The following is an 18,811-nucleotide window of genomic DNA, read 5'->3' as shown; positions in this document are numbered from 1 at the left end:
CACCAGAGATGTTGTTAGGTCATGCTTGACTCACTGTCAACCAAAACTTGACAACTTTTACTTTGTTAAACAGACAGGAACTTGCTTATCTAAAGCACATATCTGTCTGTAAGACCATCAGTTCCTTCACCCAGGCCTTTCTCTTGATGCTGCAACCTCTCATTTAGAATGCATTTCTCATCAAATAATGCCAACATTGGTTCCTCCTTGTACCCAATGTATATATAATATAGCTTACATGTAATTTATAATTTCATTGAGGAGAGCCTCATTTCCATCCTGGGAACAGTTAAGTTGACAATTGTTTCCTCCTTGATGGTGGTTTACAATGGCCATCAGCAAAACATTACACGAGCTTCCACTGATAATCATGTCAATGATTTGAAGCCTTGCTGCACTGCGATGGTCTATACTTCCATATATTAGAAACACTTTCAAATATGTTCTAATTTTGTTTTTTTTTAAGAATTCTAATTTGTATCGTTTAACATTAGCTGTAGTAATGAATTAACTGATTTTTCAATTCTAACAGGGAGAAGGCTGGATGTACTATAGTCCCATCTGGAAGGCACACTGTTGACAAGTTTGAACTTGACCTCCACCTACCTCAGATTTCTTCCAATTTGAAATTGTCATCTGATAATAATTCTGAGGTGATGTTGAAAATTAAAAAACCTACTAAGTAACAATGTTGTATGCTTATGTAATATATATAAGAAGCAAATATGTTGTGTACCAAATTAAAAATACTTCCAGGTTCACCAAAAGAAATTTATTCAGGTGTTGTCCTGTATTCATGTGATATCTGCATATGAGATTGAAAAGTTAATAATGGAGAAACTTTATTTTAATGTTGTAAAGTTTTATATTTTTCACTCTCAAAAGTTTTTTTTTGCACTTAAATAAATGTGCCAGTGTAGACACTAAGATACTGTTGTGAACTGTGTGACACCGACTTGGTAAACTGGCATGCTATTCAGCCCCACAGCGCACGCCAACCTCTTTTTACTGCAATGAATTTCATTACTTTCAGAAGTTTAATTATTAAGCCTAGGTTCTAAAACTCATCAGATTGAATAATGTTTCAAAAATGTGAGGTATTTGCTGAGAAACACTGATCTTTGTAGATAGGATACGAGGCTCAACTTTATAGTTCCTATAGGCTAATCAGATTTGACTGTTCAGTCATGTGGAATACAGATTCATTAAATCCATTACCAAATACTTGTAAAAGTATGATATCCCAATATCTCATATTGCATTCAGAATTCTAGAACTACCATAAAGATAAGCTAAGGATTTTTAGAAAGTGCCCTTTTTGCAAAAGCAAAACAAAGGTCTCACATTTATTTAGCTTTGTACATTTTTCATTTTGTAATCTTAAGCTTGAAGGTGTAGCTAATCACAAAATTATTCCATCAGTGGACCTCTCATTGCTTTTGCTTCCATGTACTTATTTACATTAGGCACTTTACTCTTTCTACAGATCTATACACCAGCAAGTCACTAATGTCATTGATATCATCTGCCATCCACAGTGCCTACACATAATAAATGAATATATAATGATAAGAAATGTATGTACTTTGCTTCAGAGCAAATATAATTTAGTGGATCACTTAGCCTTCTCCAAATTGTAATCTCAACTGTTTTTCTACCTATTTGTATTCTCCTGGTAACTTTTCACTCTTTTGATTATCAAGAATCTAGCAGCTTCTGCCTTAAACACCTTAAAAGACTCCGGAACTCTCCTGCACAGTGCAATGACTCATGTTCTTCTTCAGAGAAGTCTAGCTCACAAGCAACCCGTTATTTGTAAATAGTGACCCCCCCCAACTTCAAGATTCTTCCATGTAAAGAAGTATCCTTTTCACATCATCCTGTCAAGATTCTTCAGATCACTTTTCCCTTTACTTAACCCTGGCAAATCCAAGCCTAAGCTGGCCAATCTTCCCTCATGACAACCTGCTCATTTTACAGATCAGTCTATTTAACCTTTTCTGAACTACTTAGAACACATCAATATCCTTCCTAAAATATGGTGATCTATACTGTACACAGTACTCCAAGTGATTGTACCAGTAACTGAAGCACATCCCCACTATCTTTTCTATTAAATCTCTTCCCCCCCCCGCAAAAAAAAACAGGAACATCTGATCAGCCTTCCTAATCACTTGCTGTACCTACATACTATCCTTTTCTGAACCATATATACACTGGAACATGGATGTGCACCTCAGAGCTCTGCATTCTCTCACCAATTTACATAATTATGCTTTTTTGTTAAGGAAAATAAATGTTTGGGAAAACCAACTGATTGCATAAAGTGTAAGATCAAATTCAAAGCAACAAGTATCAAAAGTAGGTTTGTCACTGAACATCATAAAGCAATCTTCCAAAGGGAATCATTTTTGGATTTGATTGAGGATTGCATACAAATGTCAGTGCCTTTGTGTATTCAAATCTTATTGTAATACATGTGATTTTTAGTTTCTGATGGTGTTCACCTCAGTAGTAAGAATAGAGAATTTTATTTTAAATGTTAAGGAGTTAGTAATTGCTAGCATAGTGGGATCTTAACTGTGCTGGTTCATGATACAAAGGCAAATAGTACAAATGGCAAAAGGCCATTACTTTAAGGAGTTTGGATTATAAGAGTAAGCAAGTCTTGCCACAGTTATTACGCTCTTGAGTACTCTTGTATTATATGCCCTAGAAATGGGAAGAAGGAATAATACTTCACCAGAGGGTTAGGGCAGCCTTAATAATGCACTCATAGTAGAAATAGCCTTGTTCAGGAGAGAAGTCTTTAGTGATACAGTACAATATATGGAATTTTATAAGGGACAGAACTAGAAGTCATTGTCCCATGGTAAATGACAGGCCATTTCAGAATGATCCACGTAAAGTTTCTTATTAAGAAAGTTGTAAATATCTGAAATTATTAATTTCTGCCAAAGTAAATGTCTGAACTAAATAAAATGAAAAGGAAACCATAACCAATGAGCATTATGCAAACTGAACTCTGCAATAACATTTAATCAGAAATGGCTTGCAATTTTAAAGATAAATATTTTGAAATATACAAATTCAATAATCAAGTTTTATGCCTTTTGCTTTGCCTTAGAAATTATCATAAAAACAAAATACTTGAATGAGTAAACCATAATGCCAGTATTAATTTCTACAGTAACACACAGAGCTGAAGGGTCTTTTGCTGAAAGGTCGACTCCTTACTCCTTTTCATAGATGCTGCCTGACCTGCTGAATTTCTCCAGCATTTTGTGTGTGCATTACTCTAGACTTCCAGCATCTGCAGAATCTCGTGTATCATTTTATTTTCTGCAGACTTTGGTATTGTTTTGCCATATATTTGACAGGTATAATTCAACAGCATTTCTTCTCATTCAATTCATGCATACATACAATGAAAAGTTTAAAGTCATGCAAAATCAAACTATCTACCAGAAACTAAAAGTATAGTTGTTTTATCATCTGACAATGGAAAGTGATTATTTTGGTAGGTTTAGTTTTTTAAAACTAAAATTAATTTTATGAATAATAGTTATTGAGATGATCAGATCATTAAAATTTATTAATATGCAGGAATTAAGGAAAAAGCAACTTTTACTGGTCCAAATGTGCCCATAATCCAGCAAAGTTCCCCATGTTTAAGTAGTGTACACTGGTGCACATTTTCTTATGATCCAGAGAAGTGTCTCCAGTCTCCGTAATTATTTAATTCTTTAGTGTGGCAATGGACCCTGACTTCTCCATTCTCCTGGCCCAGAGTGAGCTGGGGGAGTCTGCAGAACTTGAACAGTTCTTCAACTTTTAGCTATGATGCATTGCCCCATAAAACTCTTTGCTATATCAGCATATAGCGAAGTCATCAGGTGCCTTCTACAACGATAGATAGTAAGTGACACTAGGGTAAATATAAACCATGCCAGTTTCTATAAATATGTAGGTTATTGACAGATATATAACAACATTTAATATTGTTTAAGATTTGTATGTAAACTATCAATTTCTGATTGGTTAGCAGTTATGCAACGAGAGAAGCTATGGTGCAATAAAAAGTGGAATGATGAAACAGATCAGCTTAACATCTACCTATAATGTGACAAATTTGAACTTAAGTGGAATCTGTGGTACACATTTTGAAATTTGTGATATGCATGTTGGAACTTGTGCATTTCTTTGTGCTGCTAGGTAGTATTCAAATTTGATTTTGGGGATGACTGTTGATTGAAATCTGATACTGAAATCAGATTATATAATTTGCTCTATCATCTGATGAAGAAGGTTGTAATAACCATGCCAGTTAATTTCAGACTAGCAAATGTTTTAAAGTCTGCTCGGGTAATAAATGTCTAAAATCATAAACAATCTGCCTCGGAAGAAATTCAAACTGCCTTGAAAGTAAAAACTCCGACATGCTGGTGCTGGTTGTTTATTGGGGCATTACGTGAGAAATAATGAGATGTGGATAAATATGTTATTAAAATTTCTGAAGCTTTGAACTGTTCAGATAGTCATTGACACCAGACAATAGCTCTTTACATAAAGTTCAATTGTTTCAAAGGAAGAAACATAGGAATGACCTATTGAGCTCAATTGAAACTTGTTTAATTTAGTGCATTACAAATTGCTACAGAAAAGGAAGATGCTATACTGTATAGTGTCCTCACTAGAGGTTAAATTGCTTGAAAGTGCAACATTTTTCATTGTTTCTTTTTAAACATTTATGCTACCTGTTAAAATCTTAGCAGCACACCATCATGAGCTTGCCAAGTCTGAAGTATTCAGGTCTTGTATTTTCTATGACTAATGTTTAGTTTCTGTTTTCTAGAACTTTAGCACAAGTAACCGTTCTTTGCCTCAAGAATTTTGCATTTAAAATCTTTGACTAATTTCACAAGGATTAACCCAATACTTTTATTATGCCAATGGAATGCTTTAACTAACCTGTTCATTCTTTTCAGCTTTGCAACCCCCTGATTAGCCATCAAATTGTGTAACACTTGTTTGGTATCTATGCAACACTTGTAATATAACAAAGTAATTCACAATGATGTGAAGATGATTTATAATTGTTTTGATTAACCAAATAAATATGCTTTGGCAGTGAGAGTTTGCCTTGTACTGCTTTTCCATTTTTAATTATGTCCTTAAATATCTTTGTTAACTCCTCACCATACACTAAAACATATTCAAACTTCTCTCCAGTTCCCTGTGCAAGTTACAGTGTATTTCTCACTCTTCCTCCACCCCCCCCCCCAAAAAAATACAACAAACTAGGCTAGCTTTTAACAGATCAACCAAGTATACACTTGAAGATCTAGGAAACAAAGGTTCTCATGTGTTGCACCTGTTCCATTTCTCAATACTGTCCCAAGGAAAATGCACCGTGCTTCACCAGCATGCCAATGTAACCAAGTGTTCATGCCTGGAATTATTTACTTAAACCTTTGCCCACTGGCACCTTCACATTTTTTCTAAAGTTAATTCCCAGAAATGGGCTTTTAAAAAAAAATTAGTTTCAACTACAATTTGAAGAAAGGTTCATCACAATTTCACTGCTCTTGTACTCCTTGTGTCTATTTATAAAACCTGGGCCACAGTATCCTTTCCCAAAAACAGCTTTATCAAATTGTCTTAGCCACCTCGAACAATTTCTGTGGATCTTTACAATGTAAGTTCTCCAATTATATTGTCTCTTATGCCTCCAACTAAAATATAGATATGTTAAATGTTACATTAAATTTAATTTACCATGTGTTAATTCCAGCTGACTGTCCCTAACCTCAGAATCCATTAGCATTTCCCTCTACATTTCATAGTTCCCAAATGTTGTTGTCCACAAATTTAAAAACCAAACTATATTACCAAGATTCAAGTCATTACATTCAAGAAAACCACAATTCCTGAGTAACACTGTGTTTTCCAGTATGAAAAGCAATCATTCATTACTATTGATTCCTAGAACTTTACCAATTTTCTATCCATGCTACTACTGTCACTTTTATCCTGGGGGTTAGGCTCAATGACAAGTTTGTTAGGGAACAAGTTATTTTGAAAATCAATTCATCATATCAATCACATTTCCCTTATTGACCTTGCTACATCATCAGAAAACACCTTCAAATTTGTTAAACATGATTTGCCCTGAACAAATTTGTACTGACTTTACCTTTTCAACCTACAGTACTGTATTTAACTCTCTTGAAGAACGGAATTATAGAGGAATCCCACTAATCTCACTCCTGGCATTTATCCCTGCAAGAGGGAGAAGCGCTTCACTGGCTCACTTCCATTCAGCACCCCAAACAGTCCTTCCAGATGAGGATCTGCTGGGGTTGTCTTCTGTATCTGGTGCTCTTGAGATTGGAGGACTGCTTTGCTGAGTGTCTCAGCTCCACAAGAAATAGAATTTTCCGGTGGCCAACCATTTCAATCACTAAACCCATTTCAACCTGTTACGATGAGGCCACTCTCAGGCTGGAGAAGCAACAACTCATATTCTGTCTACGTAGCCTCCAACCTGATGGCATGAACACCGATTTCTCCAACTTCTGTTAATTTTTTGTCCCCTTCCTTCTTCGACCTTTCCCCCCTCTGGCCTCTTACGTCTTCTCCGCCTATGCCTATCACCTCCCCCTGGTGCCCTCCTCCTTCACTTTCTCACATGATCCACACTCCTCTCCTATCAGATTCTTTCTTCTCCAACCCTTTACCTTTCCCACTTATCACTTCCAGTTTACTTCATTCCCCCCCCCCCCCACCTGGCTTATCTATCACCTTCTAACTTGGCCATGGTCAGCTTAAAAGCTTGTTATGCACTCTGCTGTTCTCAGCCATATGATTTGCCTTTCTGTTAGAATCTTTAAGTCTGCATGACTCAGTTTTATCAAATATTGGATAAAGTATATCTGCTTTAAAACCTTGCATTAAAGTTTGGTCAGGACGAGGGAAACCTCCTTGCCTCTATACACAAGGTTAATTGGTGTCATGTGTTAATAAACAGCTTGTTATAAAATCCAGCCAATTAGCATTTAACAAGATTCTCAACTGTATTATGTAAAAGGCTTTCAGAGCTATTGAGTGGCACTTATCCATAAAACCCAGAGCTTGCTTCTAAATTGACCCTTGAAGTTATTTTTAGAACTGGCTCCATGGTACAAATGTGGATATCGCAAAACCACCAGACATCACACCTCATGAAACTATCCCCCCTTTTTTTAAGATTATGAGAACACTCAGTCCTCTTTTATTGTCATTTAGAAATGCATATATTCATTAAGAAATGATACAATTCCCATACAGTTATCAAGCACGGAAACAGGCCCTTTAGCTTAGCATGTCCATGCCAACCAAGATACCCAAGTCCTATCTGCCTGTATTTTCTTACTTACTGTAACCCTTTCCTATTTATGTACATGTCCAAATCTTTTATACACTGTAATTGTATCCACCTCTACTACTACCCCTGCCAGCTTGTTCCATATAAACCCCTCCAACCTGTGTGAAAATGTTGACCCTCAGGATCCCACCTGAAACCTCTGCCCTCCAGCTGTGATCTTCCACCTTATCTAGATCCCCCATGATGTCTTAAACCTCCCTAAGCTAACCCTTCAGCCTCCCTTGCTTCAGAGAAAACAGTCCCAGCCCTTCCTTATACTGTAACTCAAGCCCTTCAGTCCCGGCAATAAAGCGGCCAGACAGCACCACTCAATATAATTGAAATGAAATGCATTGCTGGATGGCAGCGGACCAGTACAATATTGCATGAAGGAGCATGTGCATTTGCAGCTGTGCTCATCTCTAACAGCACTTTGCACTGTCCCCATCTTCCCTGTGCTATGGTGTGCAGAACGTGGAACTAGTAGTCCAAATATGGACTAAGTAGGGAATACCCTTTGACATCAAGATGCCAAGCAAAACTGAAATTACTGTTAAAAATGGGTAATAAATGCTAGCCTAGGAGGTTACACCCATATCTCCTAAATTAAAAGCAATATGAAGTAATGGTAGAGAGCTAAGATAAAACAAATAATCAATCAGCAAAGTCAGTAGTTTCTTGCCCAATAAGGCTTATGCTAATTTCTAATGAGGTCTTGTCCCTACTCTGTCACTGCCTCCATTTGATTCTTACTCCACTCAACTCTCCAAAGTTTATGACTTTAATTTTTTTTATTTAGAGATACAGTACAGTAGCAGGTCCTTTTGGCCCAACAAGCCTGCGAAGCACATTTACACCCATGTGACCAATTAACCACTAACCTGGATGTCTTTGGAATGTGAGAAGAAACAAGAGCACCGACGAAATCACATGGTCACAGGGAGGATGTACAAATTTCTTACAGACAGCGGCCGGATTGAAATCAGACTGCACACGCTGTAAATAACATTACTCTAGCTGCTACGCTACCGTACCTCACAAATATAAAACCAGGATATAGGGCAGGAGTATTCACAACATAAATTCTATAATGTGCCTGCTAAGACCGCAAATATTAATTTTATGATAATAATTTGTTTACTGGTGTTCTTTGTTTTAGCAAGCAAGTCTGGCTGTTCGGCATAGATCACAATGATTCTGCTGATACTGTTAACAACCCCATTTTTAGTAGTTGATTCCTGCAGATAAAAATGAATGTTTCAAATACTAGTTAAAAGTTAAAAAGTAAATGTTTATATAATACAAGAAATACATTCTTCCCTTGTGACCATCTCCATCCTCTACCTGCACCAACCCAAGTTACAGGCCCTGTTAAAATTTAAATATTCATTTAAAGAGCTGAAACTCTCCTAAAGGCACTTGCTGGTATTCTCACTACTTCTATGAGTGGGTAGCATGATGACAGTGGGAGGATAATGAAGATGGGAAAGTAGGAGCAAGTAGAAAGCAGAAATCACACTACATAGGTCAACTTCTGACTCATTTTTGGCCTTTCAATGGGAGCGGATGAACAGAATTACACAATTTTTCATGAGTATTGACACTTAATAATTTAGTTTACATATTAATAAGCTGACCTGACTTGTGGCGTAGTGGCATCAGTGCTGGACTTCGGGACGAAAGGTCCCGGGTTCAAATCCAGCCGGCTGCCCTGCACGCTTTCCATTCGGGCTGGGTTACGAGCTGGTGATCTCTTTTCACCCGGCAGAAGGCAATGGCAAACCACCGCTGTAACTTGCTTCGTACGCGGCTCCCCACTACGTCAGGCGTGGAACGAAATCATCCGCTAACCGGAGAAACTCTGGCTGCGATGTAACTTTCCATATTAATAAGCTGTTCTTCAGTGACAATAGATTTCTGTTTATTTAACTAGAATTTGGTTCTAGCTTCATCTCAAAGGGCCAAGCTTTCATCAGGCTGTTCTTATTAACTAGCATTTAACTTGTCAGGAACAGCAATAAGTAGAGCTTCCCTAAGAGCTGCTGTATTCTGTTCAAAAACCTAGTTTTATAGAATGATACCCAAAACTGGAACTAGGTTTGATTTAATCAAAGTCCCTCTGCCAAAATCTGGAGGTCTATTTTAAGAATCTGATACAATTTCAATGAACATGATAATCACCAGGGAAGTCCCTCAGAAACACCATCAGAATGGTAGCACCACTGCCAGCAGCATTTTTAACCTTTTGTTTGAATTATGGACAAGTTCTCAGGGAGACTCCTTGCCTTGGTAATAAAGCTATGCTTGCTAAACAGTTTCTGGGCATTCCCAGAATGACATGAGCAGGTAACTAATGGAAACTCAAAATACTAGTAGATTCATTGAAAATAAAATTACTGACAGATACTCACTAATAGTAACAATTCAGAGAAGGCTAGGTCACATTTCCAATGAGAAGATCCAGATCCAGGTGAAGGGTCTCAACCCAAAACATTGACTGTCAATTCCCTTCCACAGATGCTGTGTTCCTCCAGCAGATTACTTTTTGCGTGAGATTGCAGCATCAGCAGTCGTCTCCTCCAAGACTGCAAATTGCACTCCCAAGTTTTCAACAATTAGCCAAACAGTGACAAGATCAATGACTCAACTTGTAATGAGAAATATCTGATAATCACTTCTCTTCAGAGACTGAGAACTCCGCAGAAAATGCAGCATGTCCATTCATCACTGCCCCAGCACATCACTTTCACAGTAATGCATTTGTTTTTCCTCCATGTAATCAATATCTTCAAGGAGGCATTGTTCTACAGTATATCATCTAACCTACTCCAGTTTTACAATTCTCGGTGATACTCCACTTGTGATCTTTTGTGCATGACTATGATTGGCTGCCTGAAATCCCATGCTAATTCTTTCTATTTCTTTCTCATCTAAAACAACTTTAAAACCATTTCCTTTGACAAAGATTACCTTAATATGTTCCTGGGCTAAATTGTGTTTGATAGACACTCTTGTGAAGTACTCAGACATTTTATGGTGTTGATAGTGTTAACTGTAAACACAAGTTATTGCAAAAACTGATTTAATCAAGTTAACTCAAGCTTGCCTGCTTTAAAACAAAAAATGTGTAAGAACTAACTCTGTATTAAACTATGTCCACAATTTTGAGGATATAGTTTAATAGTACAAAGAGTGCAATTATGTTTCTTTGTGAAAAATGATGCAGAATAACCAGACAAGCAACATCCTGCCAACGGCCAGCTACACCAGGTCCAAAACACGCAAAAGGAGGGAAACGGCTTTAAGTTGTAGCGTATTTTTTTAAACAACTTTTTTTCTGGCACACTGCAAAACAATGATCAAACTATATATGCATATGTAAAATTCATTGTCAAAATTGGATTAAAAAGTATCTTTTTTCTTAACACAAAAATTCATTTTAACATTTATTTTGGCTACAGTTCACAACAGATCCAAACTGAAAACTAAGCAATATGTAAAAATGGCTTTCCCATGCCTTTGTCCTCCCCGTAAGAAATAAATGCAGTCGTAATTTCAGTTTACTTTGGATCACAGAGACTAATGTCGCTGTAATCATAAGTCTAACATTAAAAAAACACCAGAGTAGGAAATGAAGACTCCCCCAACATCTGCTCAAATATAACGGTTAAGAAAAACTACAATCCAAAAGCAGCAATAAGGCATGTACTGCACAGTTTAATTTACAAATGTTTTCAAAATACGGTACATACTATTCTTTAATTTTTTTTTTACACACCAATAGCATCTGCAGCTAAATTTTTTTTGCATTGAAGAGCGCTGCGTACATAGAAAATTACAATTTTAACCCTCGCAGGAAGAAAGGGGAACATTAACTAAATATTAAGAGCAAGTATCATCCGTCAGTCTTTATTACTCACTTGTCACCTCATGGTAAAGGAGCTTTTCAAATAAGACTGGATTTTTGTTACAGAATGAAAAAGTGATAAAAAGGAAAATCTCTATGATGAGGTTTGTCTGCCTCTGATTTTACTAATAGTGCACTGCTTCTTTTGAATTTCTCTCATATTAATCTGTTTTTATTATTGGAGCAAAAAGGACACTTGTCCAGGTCTGAATTAATGAAAGGAGAAAAAAATAGGCTTTGGTTGCTACAGCTAAATGATCCCCCAGTATCAACCATTGGCTTCAATAAAACTGGTAGTCAATGCTCTCAAGCAATTAGATCCAACAACCAAAGATGAATTTCTTCACTGAAATGTTTTACAGCCCCATGTCAGAAATAATTACCTTTTTCTGTCATTACAAGGTTTAAAAGGCAAATATGAAAAAAGAAAAAGTATGTCAGTGGAAATGAAATGAACATGGCTGTGACAAGGAGGCAACTTGTCCATTTTAAAATCTGATAGATAGAAAAAAAAAAGCACATGTGTAGTTGCCAGCCTTTTGCAGTGTAAAGTCCTTCACTCTCTGCCCTCTTGTTGAATTCTAAACCTTCCAGCTTCCCATCTGTGCACCTCATCATGTACTATGAAGGACAGTGAAGAATAAGAATACTGGCAAACCTCTTGCACTCTGCTTTTAGATGGAGGTGGTTTACTTTGACCAACAGCATACTGTGCCAAAATGTTGATCCTGCCCACACAGGTATGCAGAATGCCCAACAACCTTGTACAATATAATTAACTCATCTGAAGTCATTAGTTTTCATTTAAAATTAATCTCACCCTAACAAAATAAACTGTGAAAACCCTCTTTACTGCCCTTTTCAAATGGTTGGAAAGTACACACGTATAGGTAATAAGAAAGAGCAGGGTTCTTTGGTGCAGTTAGCCCGTTATCATTTTTATTAAAAAAAATTAAATGAAGAATAATATGTACCAATCAGAATTTTGCTGCGACCCCTGGACACCAGCTGTCTGCCTTGCCAACACAATCAAACGTGGCTCTATAAACAGGTGCCAATATACAACCAGTAGATTTACGGGGCTGACACTGTCTGAATCTCTTGAGCAATGCATGCAACTCAGTGTTGCAATGGAATCCGATTGTAGTTAAAGGCAAAGATTGGTTGTCATCAGGACAACTGCCTGTTGTCAGGGTTTGCAGATGATTTAGTTGGTCTTCCTGATGGGTCGCTTGCCTTTCTTCAGTGCCAGTTTGTTCTTCACATACCCACGCTTTCTTTTAGAAGTCTAGGGCATAAAGATGAACAGCATTACTAATTTGTAGTTTTCACACCTATATATACGTCGCCAATATCTTAAACCAAATTAATACATCCATTAGAAAATAAAAGCTTGGCACAAACTTTTCTTTATCAGGGATTGGGGAAGAGAGATGGAGTGCAAAGGCAGGTTTGTAGAAACTTTATTTCCCCCATGTCTGGTTGCTTTGACAACCTTCAAGTAAGAGTAATATGCTGTTGAAACATATCCTGGAAAAAAAAAATCAAAAAAATCTACAGCTACTGAAGTGATATATAAATATATATAAAACCTGGTTTCAGACATGTTCAGCAGTTTCCATGGTACCAGATTTATCAAACTCATTAGTTTCTCTCAGCATAATGTGTTATCACAATAACAACTCAAATGGCATGAGGTAAGGAGGGCGTGCGTCTATTGATGCAAAATATCAATAAACTTTTCATTGATGTAGGGAACAGATACACTCAGGGAAGAATGTTCTTGCTTCAAACCCTGTACTCCCACTTGGGCACAATTGGCACCTATTCCAACACAATGGGATGAAATTATATATTGAATGTTTCTAAAAAAAAATCACGGCTTGTCACTTGGTTCCTTCAGATGCTGGACAGAATTCAGCAACACGTTGGATTTGTAGGAACATTTTGGCAATAGAAGAAAGTAGTTATGTACAAAGTTCTCAAAGGCTACCCCACCTTTTTTGATAAATACTTCTGTTTGGGCATTATGTTAGTTACTCTTGGTTTATGGTCAAGTTTCTCTCTGTTGTCCAGCTTCTTGACTTTGTAAATTCTCACTAGCCAGTGCTCCGAAGTGAAGGCTTCTTCCAGGTGTTTGAATTTGATGTCTTTGTTACCAATTTCAGCATTTCTGGTGCGATCGAATCCCGGCGGTGTTCTGAAATCCAGCTGTAAACCAAAACACTGTTGTGACATTTGCCACATCAAACTAATTCCTAATTACTGAAACAAATTACAGTTTCTCATATGGTATCTCTTGACTATTGCCTTTCCTGAAACATCTCCCTCTTTTCCAAACTGCTTCAAGGCAGTGGTTCCACACATACCTTTTCTCCCTGTTCCACGCTAATAACTCCTTATTCTAGCTTCGCCCCGAACCAGTCAGAGCTTGCCCTGACCAAAACTATCAATTACAGATGCCAGCATTCATTAGTCCCACACCATTTAAATAACCCAATGACCAAAGTGGATAATCTCATACAATACTTCAGCTGTCATCATTTTACCCACTCACTTAACCCTACAACAATCTTTTGAAGAGGTACAACTTGCTTGCCCATTTGCTCAGAGTGCCTGGTGGCATTGTACAAGTCATTAATATAAACTGTAAATAGCTGAAACCCCAGCTCTGATTCCTGAGGTATTCCATAAATATAGCCTTCCAGCCCAAAAATAACCCAGCTTTTCTTACTGTTTCCGTCAGTTAACCAATCTTCTATGTTAATATCTCCTTGTTATATCTTCAAAGAACTCCAATTAATTTGCCAAATATTATTTCCCTTTTTAAAAAACACACTGTATTAAGTAATCTTATTACAATATGTGCATATCTTCCTACTAATGAACTCCAATATTTTTCCCAACAATAGCAAAAATGGCCAGTTTCTCGATTCTCTCTACTTCCTTGAACAGGCAAGTGTTGCATCTTCTGTTTTCCCAAATTGCTGGGAATATTCCAGATTCTTACCAATTTTTGAGCCTAAGTGTCTCCTCTCTGCTTCTCAAAAATCAGCGAACCGAGGTTTCTTCAAATATTGGTATCTACAAGTTTTTCCACTGATCAAGACATTCCACTTACCTTTTCTTCTTATCAAAGTGCACAACCTCACATTACCCTCATCAAACACATTCACTCACTTGCTTCAGCTTTCTCTTTTTTTACTGTGATCTGAGTTCCTCGCTGTCACACCCAGATTGATACAGGAGCCGATAGGCTGGTCCTGGACTTACTTCATAATTTACATATTACCATTTATTACTATTTTTCTATTACTATTCTATTACTATTTATTATTTCCATGACTATTACTATTTACTAATAGTAGTATTACTATTACTATTTATTATTTATGGTGCAACTGTAACGAAAACCAATTTCCCCCGGGATCAATAAAGTATGACTATGACTATGAAAACTCCAAAAGTTCACTCATCATGAGATTTTGCTGACACTGAACTGGGAGATTTTTCTGGACTATTAGATTTTACTCCTATTAATATGGAAATACTTCAATTTCACTTTATTTTGAAGATATTGCACAGTATTATAATAAATTTTTCAATGAAACAAGAGAGTTTGAAGGGAGCAGGGGAACAGAAGTCCAATGAGTTCATACAGTGTGGGAAATGGGGCTCTGCTAGCTTTAAATAGGAGTAGGGCCCCAAAGATTAGAATATAACTTTGTAGATAAAGAGAATTTTTGGAAGTATTTACAAATAAGACATTGCGTTAGTAGCATACTCAAGAATGGTGACCCACAAGGTAACCCTTTAACTGAATACTTTACATTACCACAGGAAGTTCATAAAGCATCAGTGTTTTATAAAATGTTCAAGCATTCTGTGGGTGAACCGTGTAACAAACTCAAAGCAGTATGGCAGAAGGATCTTGGAAGCGATATTGAAGATAATGAGTAGTCAAATATTTTATCAAATATGGGTAGACATATTAGGGAAGCGAGAGGGAAATTTATTCAGTATAAGATGGTACACAGATATTATTGGACACCAACTAGACTCTACAAAACAGGATTGTTGATAATAATGTAAAAATGAGGTGGTGGGCACATATTTTCACATGATTTGGGAGTGTACCATGGTTCGTCCATTTTGGTGTAAAGTTCTTGATCTGTTGGGGAATTGGTCGGGTTCTACACTGCCCTTGTGCCCACGGCTTTGTCTCCTGGGTGATAGGACAATGATACCTAATGTAAATAATGACAAATTTACTATTTTAAAGGTGGGTCTCATCACAGCTGCAAGAATTATATTGCAAAACTGGAAAAAAACCAGATGTCCCACTGTGAAGGAATGGACTGAGGAAATGATTAAGATTTCATCATATGAACACGTTGGAAAGAATTAACAGTGAGGGAAAAGTGCAAGACGCGTGGGATCAATTTTGGTTGTATGTTAATTTAAACTTAGATTAGAACTTCTTTCTGTTTCTCAGTTTTGTTTTCTTGTCATGGGATGGCTGTGTAAATATGCTGTACTGTATCTGCTCTGTGATATGCTGTGCTGCTTTGTTAAGTAAGAATAAGTAATAATAAAAATTTGAATTACAAAAAAAAGAAAATCTAGAGATCCTGGAACCCAACCAACACACAAAAAACACTGGAGGAACTCAGCAGGCCAGGCAGCATCTATGGAAAAGAGTGAACAGTCGAAAATTGGGCAAGACCCTTCATTAGGACTGCTTACTCTTTTTCATAGTTGCTGCCTGGCCTGCTGAGTTCCTCTGGCATTTTATGAGTAGGGCCCCATTGATTTAAAAGGAGCAAGGTGAAGGGGAAGGGGCCCAGTTGGGTAAAGGAAGATCAGGAACTGAGGAAACCAGCAAGTATAAAGAGGGTGCAGGAATGCCAAACCATCCAAATTTTCAAACAATAGCGTAACGGTATATTTGCGTTTAACTGTACTGACCTTTTATCTGTTGCACTTACTTTAGAAATCACTGAGTTTCAGGATAGCCAACTTTTCATTTAAGATCCTGTGCACCGTCCAAATGTTCATACTTTCACAAGTTTAAAATGACAATCAAAATATCCGAAATAATGTAAGTAATGGTATTTATAACACCCGTTCACCTGCATCTCTCCAAATCTGTAGTAGGACATCTTGTACATGAGACAGTTCAGTAGAGTTGGTGAGCCAGCTTTATCAACACGAAACTCTCCCTGGGGTGTGAAGTAGTCACTTTCCTAAGATTAAACATGTTTGCCAATTAGCAAAGCAGCTAAAGCTATTAAATAAACAAATCTTTAACCAAAACATCACTTTACCCGGATATCTTTTGGATGCTCTCCTTCTGCTATCCTGACCATCCAGAGAAACTTATTGATATCATCACCCGAATAACCGATCACTCCACCAAATATAATGAGAACATAGTCCACATCCAGACTCCGCATTATCTGGTAGGCTGCACTCTCATTGGACGACATTGCTTTTCCAACCTGAATGATAATCATACTGAATGTCAGAATCCCTTCGTAAAAGGAATAAATGGCTAAACAGGTTCTGACACAAAACAAAACCAGTTCATTGCCAATATTTTTACATGTCCACTCTGTAACTGAGAAATTCCCCAACTCAATGGTAAGGAATGAAAAATAGAAAGTCAGCTGTTTCCCTCTCTCTGTAGGAACAAGCTGGAAAATGGATTATAATGTGGAAAGGGCTTTTTTTTTTAAAAAGAAAGGTGACATTTAAAGGTTTCAGAGAGGCAGTGTCCATTATTAAGGACCTCCAGCACCCAGGGCATGCCCTTTTCTCACTGTTACCATCAGGTAGGAGGTACTGAAGCCTAAAGGCACACACTCAGAAATTCAGGAACAGTTCTTCCCCTCTGCCATCTGATTCCTAAATGGACACTGAACTATTGGACACTACCTCACTTATTTTTAATATATAGCATTTCTGTTTTTAGCACGTTTTTTAATCTATTCAATATATGTACACTGTATAAAGTATACTGAATAAGATTTACTTATTTTTTTCTTCTTCTTCTTTAGTATGTATTGCATTGAACTGCTGCTACTAAGTTAGTGATTTCATGTCACATGCCAGTGATGACAAACCTGATTCTGATAATGAATGCTAATATTTGCATTACAGTGAAATTGGACGAAAGGTAGAAAGTCCTGATACAAAAAGGGTTTGGTGAATCCTACACCTGTTATACCATGTAGAGTTCTGGTTTCTTTAACAAGGAAGGGAATTGTGACTGTAGAGTGTCAACAATATTTGCAAACTTGATGACTAGACAGGACAGCTGACTTATAAAGGAGAAATCGCGTAAAATGGATCTATATTCTATGCAATTGAAAGGACTGGGAGGTCATGTAGTTGCAATGAATATATTTTTTATGAGGCATGACAGGATAGATGCTGCAAGTTGGCATTTCATGGTTGACGAATCAGGAGTGTGATACTCTCAGGATAAGGCAACTCCAATTTAGGACTGAGATAAGGAGACATTTCTTCACTGAGTTATGCATCGTTCAAATTCTTTACCCCATTCTTTTCGATGATCATTTTATGACACACTATCTGAGACCGAGACTAATAGGAAATCAAGCAATACGGGAAAAGGAAGGTAGAATGGAAGTATGAAATGTATTGAAAGTGAAGTGGATCCAAATCCTTAAAAGCTCATTAAAAAAATTATCTTCCAATTATCTTAATAAATAGGGGTCAAAGTATAAGCTTCATAAACATACCTATAAACCTGGCTACGGATACTAGTGGTGAGGAATTTTGAGTCATTAAGACCGGACTGAGTTAATTCATTTGGAAAAATATAGATTGATGAATGAAAATCAGCATGGATTGACTTAGAGATGGTGTCTTGTGAGTGTGACTATATAGAATTTCAAAGGTAGATATCAAACAGATCCAAAATTGGGGGTCTTAGGATTAAAAGGACACAATTGTACTGATACAAACTTGACTCTAGGATCAAAAGCAGATAGTAGGGGTGAATGGTTCTTCCAAAATGAAGAAAAGTATACCATAGTTCTGACCACGGTTTGGTGCTGGAACTGTGAGCTATATAAAGAAAATGGATTTCAGTATATTTACAGATGGCGAAATAGTGAAACTGTAGCAAATTGTGTGCAACAACCACATTCAGCAGGGGGTAAACTGGGTGGTGAAAAAGACAGGTCTGCCAGATGAAATTTACAGTGGGGATGTATAAAGTGACTTACCTTAGCAAGGAGAATAAAAAAAATCTACATTGATTATAAAACTTAAAGCCTGTATATCCTGGTTATCATTGCACTACAAAAACTCAGTTACGTTAAAAATTATAAATGACTGGCTGGGTAAAGGTTGAAACACAGACATTTCTGAATGTCACGGTCTTGGACAGGCATGGGACTTGTAATATGTGGTATCAATAATGTTGATGGGAAAAGCATATTCAATTGCAAAAGAAAGCAAATTAGTAC

General features: G+C 37.0%; 2 protein-coding genes across 5 annotated transcripts in view; one reads left to right on the top strand and one right to left on the bottom strand.

The window, feature by feature from the left end:
• Nucleotides 1-15,984, top strand: part of LOC134357994 (oxysterol-binding protein-related protein 10-like) — a 178,974-nt gene extending 162,990 nt beyond the window's left edge. Inside the window, exons 12-13 of one of the 3 annotated variants that reach the window (XR_010020769.1) lie at nucleotides 533-653; nucleotides 15,595-15,984. Coding sequence is in view for 2 of the 3 variants with exons in the window: in XM_063069844.1 (XP_062925914.1) it covers nucleotides 533-580 (48 nt within the window). In the remaining variant the exon portion in view is untranslated. Of the gene's footprint in view, nucleotides 1-532; nucleotides 5,282-15,594 lie in introns of those variants that run through there. The other 2 variants (XM_063069844.1, XM_063069843.1) reach the window with 2 other exon arrangements.
• The window catches only part of stt3b (STT3 oligosaccharyltransferase complex catalytic subunit B), a 111,028-nt gene continuing 103,319 nt past the window's right edge, over nucleotides 11,103-18,811 (bottom strand). For both annotated transcript variants that reach the window (XM_063069841.1, XM_063069842.1), the window contains exons 13-16: nucleotides 16,640-16,813; nucleotides 16,445-16,558; nucleotides 13,311-13,523; nucleotides 11,103-12,600 (exon numbers count right to left, since the gene is read on the bottom strand). In XM_063069841.1, the coding sequence (XP_062925911.1) occupies nucleotides 12,520-12,600; nucleotides 13,311-13,523; nucleotides 16,445-16,558; nucleotides 16,640-16,813 (582 nt within the window). In that variant the 3' untranslated portion in view covers nucleotides 11,103-12,519. The remainder of the gene's footprint in view (nucleotides 12,601-13,310; nucleotides 13,524-16,444; nucleotides 16,559-16,639; nucleotides 16,814-18,811) is intronic.

This window comes from Mobula hypostoma, chromosome 17, assembly GCF_963921235.1.
Source record: "Mobula hypostoma chromosome 17, sMobHyp1.1, whole genome shotgun sequence".
Taxonomy (NCBI): Eukaryota; Metazoa; Chordata; class Chondrichthyes; order Myliobatiformes; family Myliobatidae; genus Mobula; species Mobula hypostoma.
This window is presented reverse-complemented; position numbering and strand designations above follow the sequence as displayed.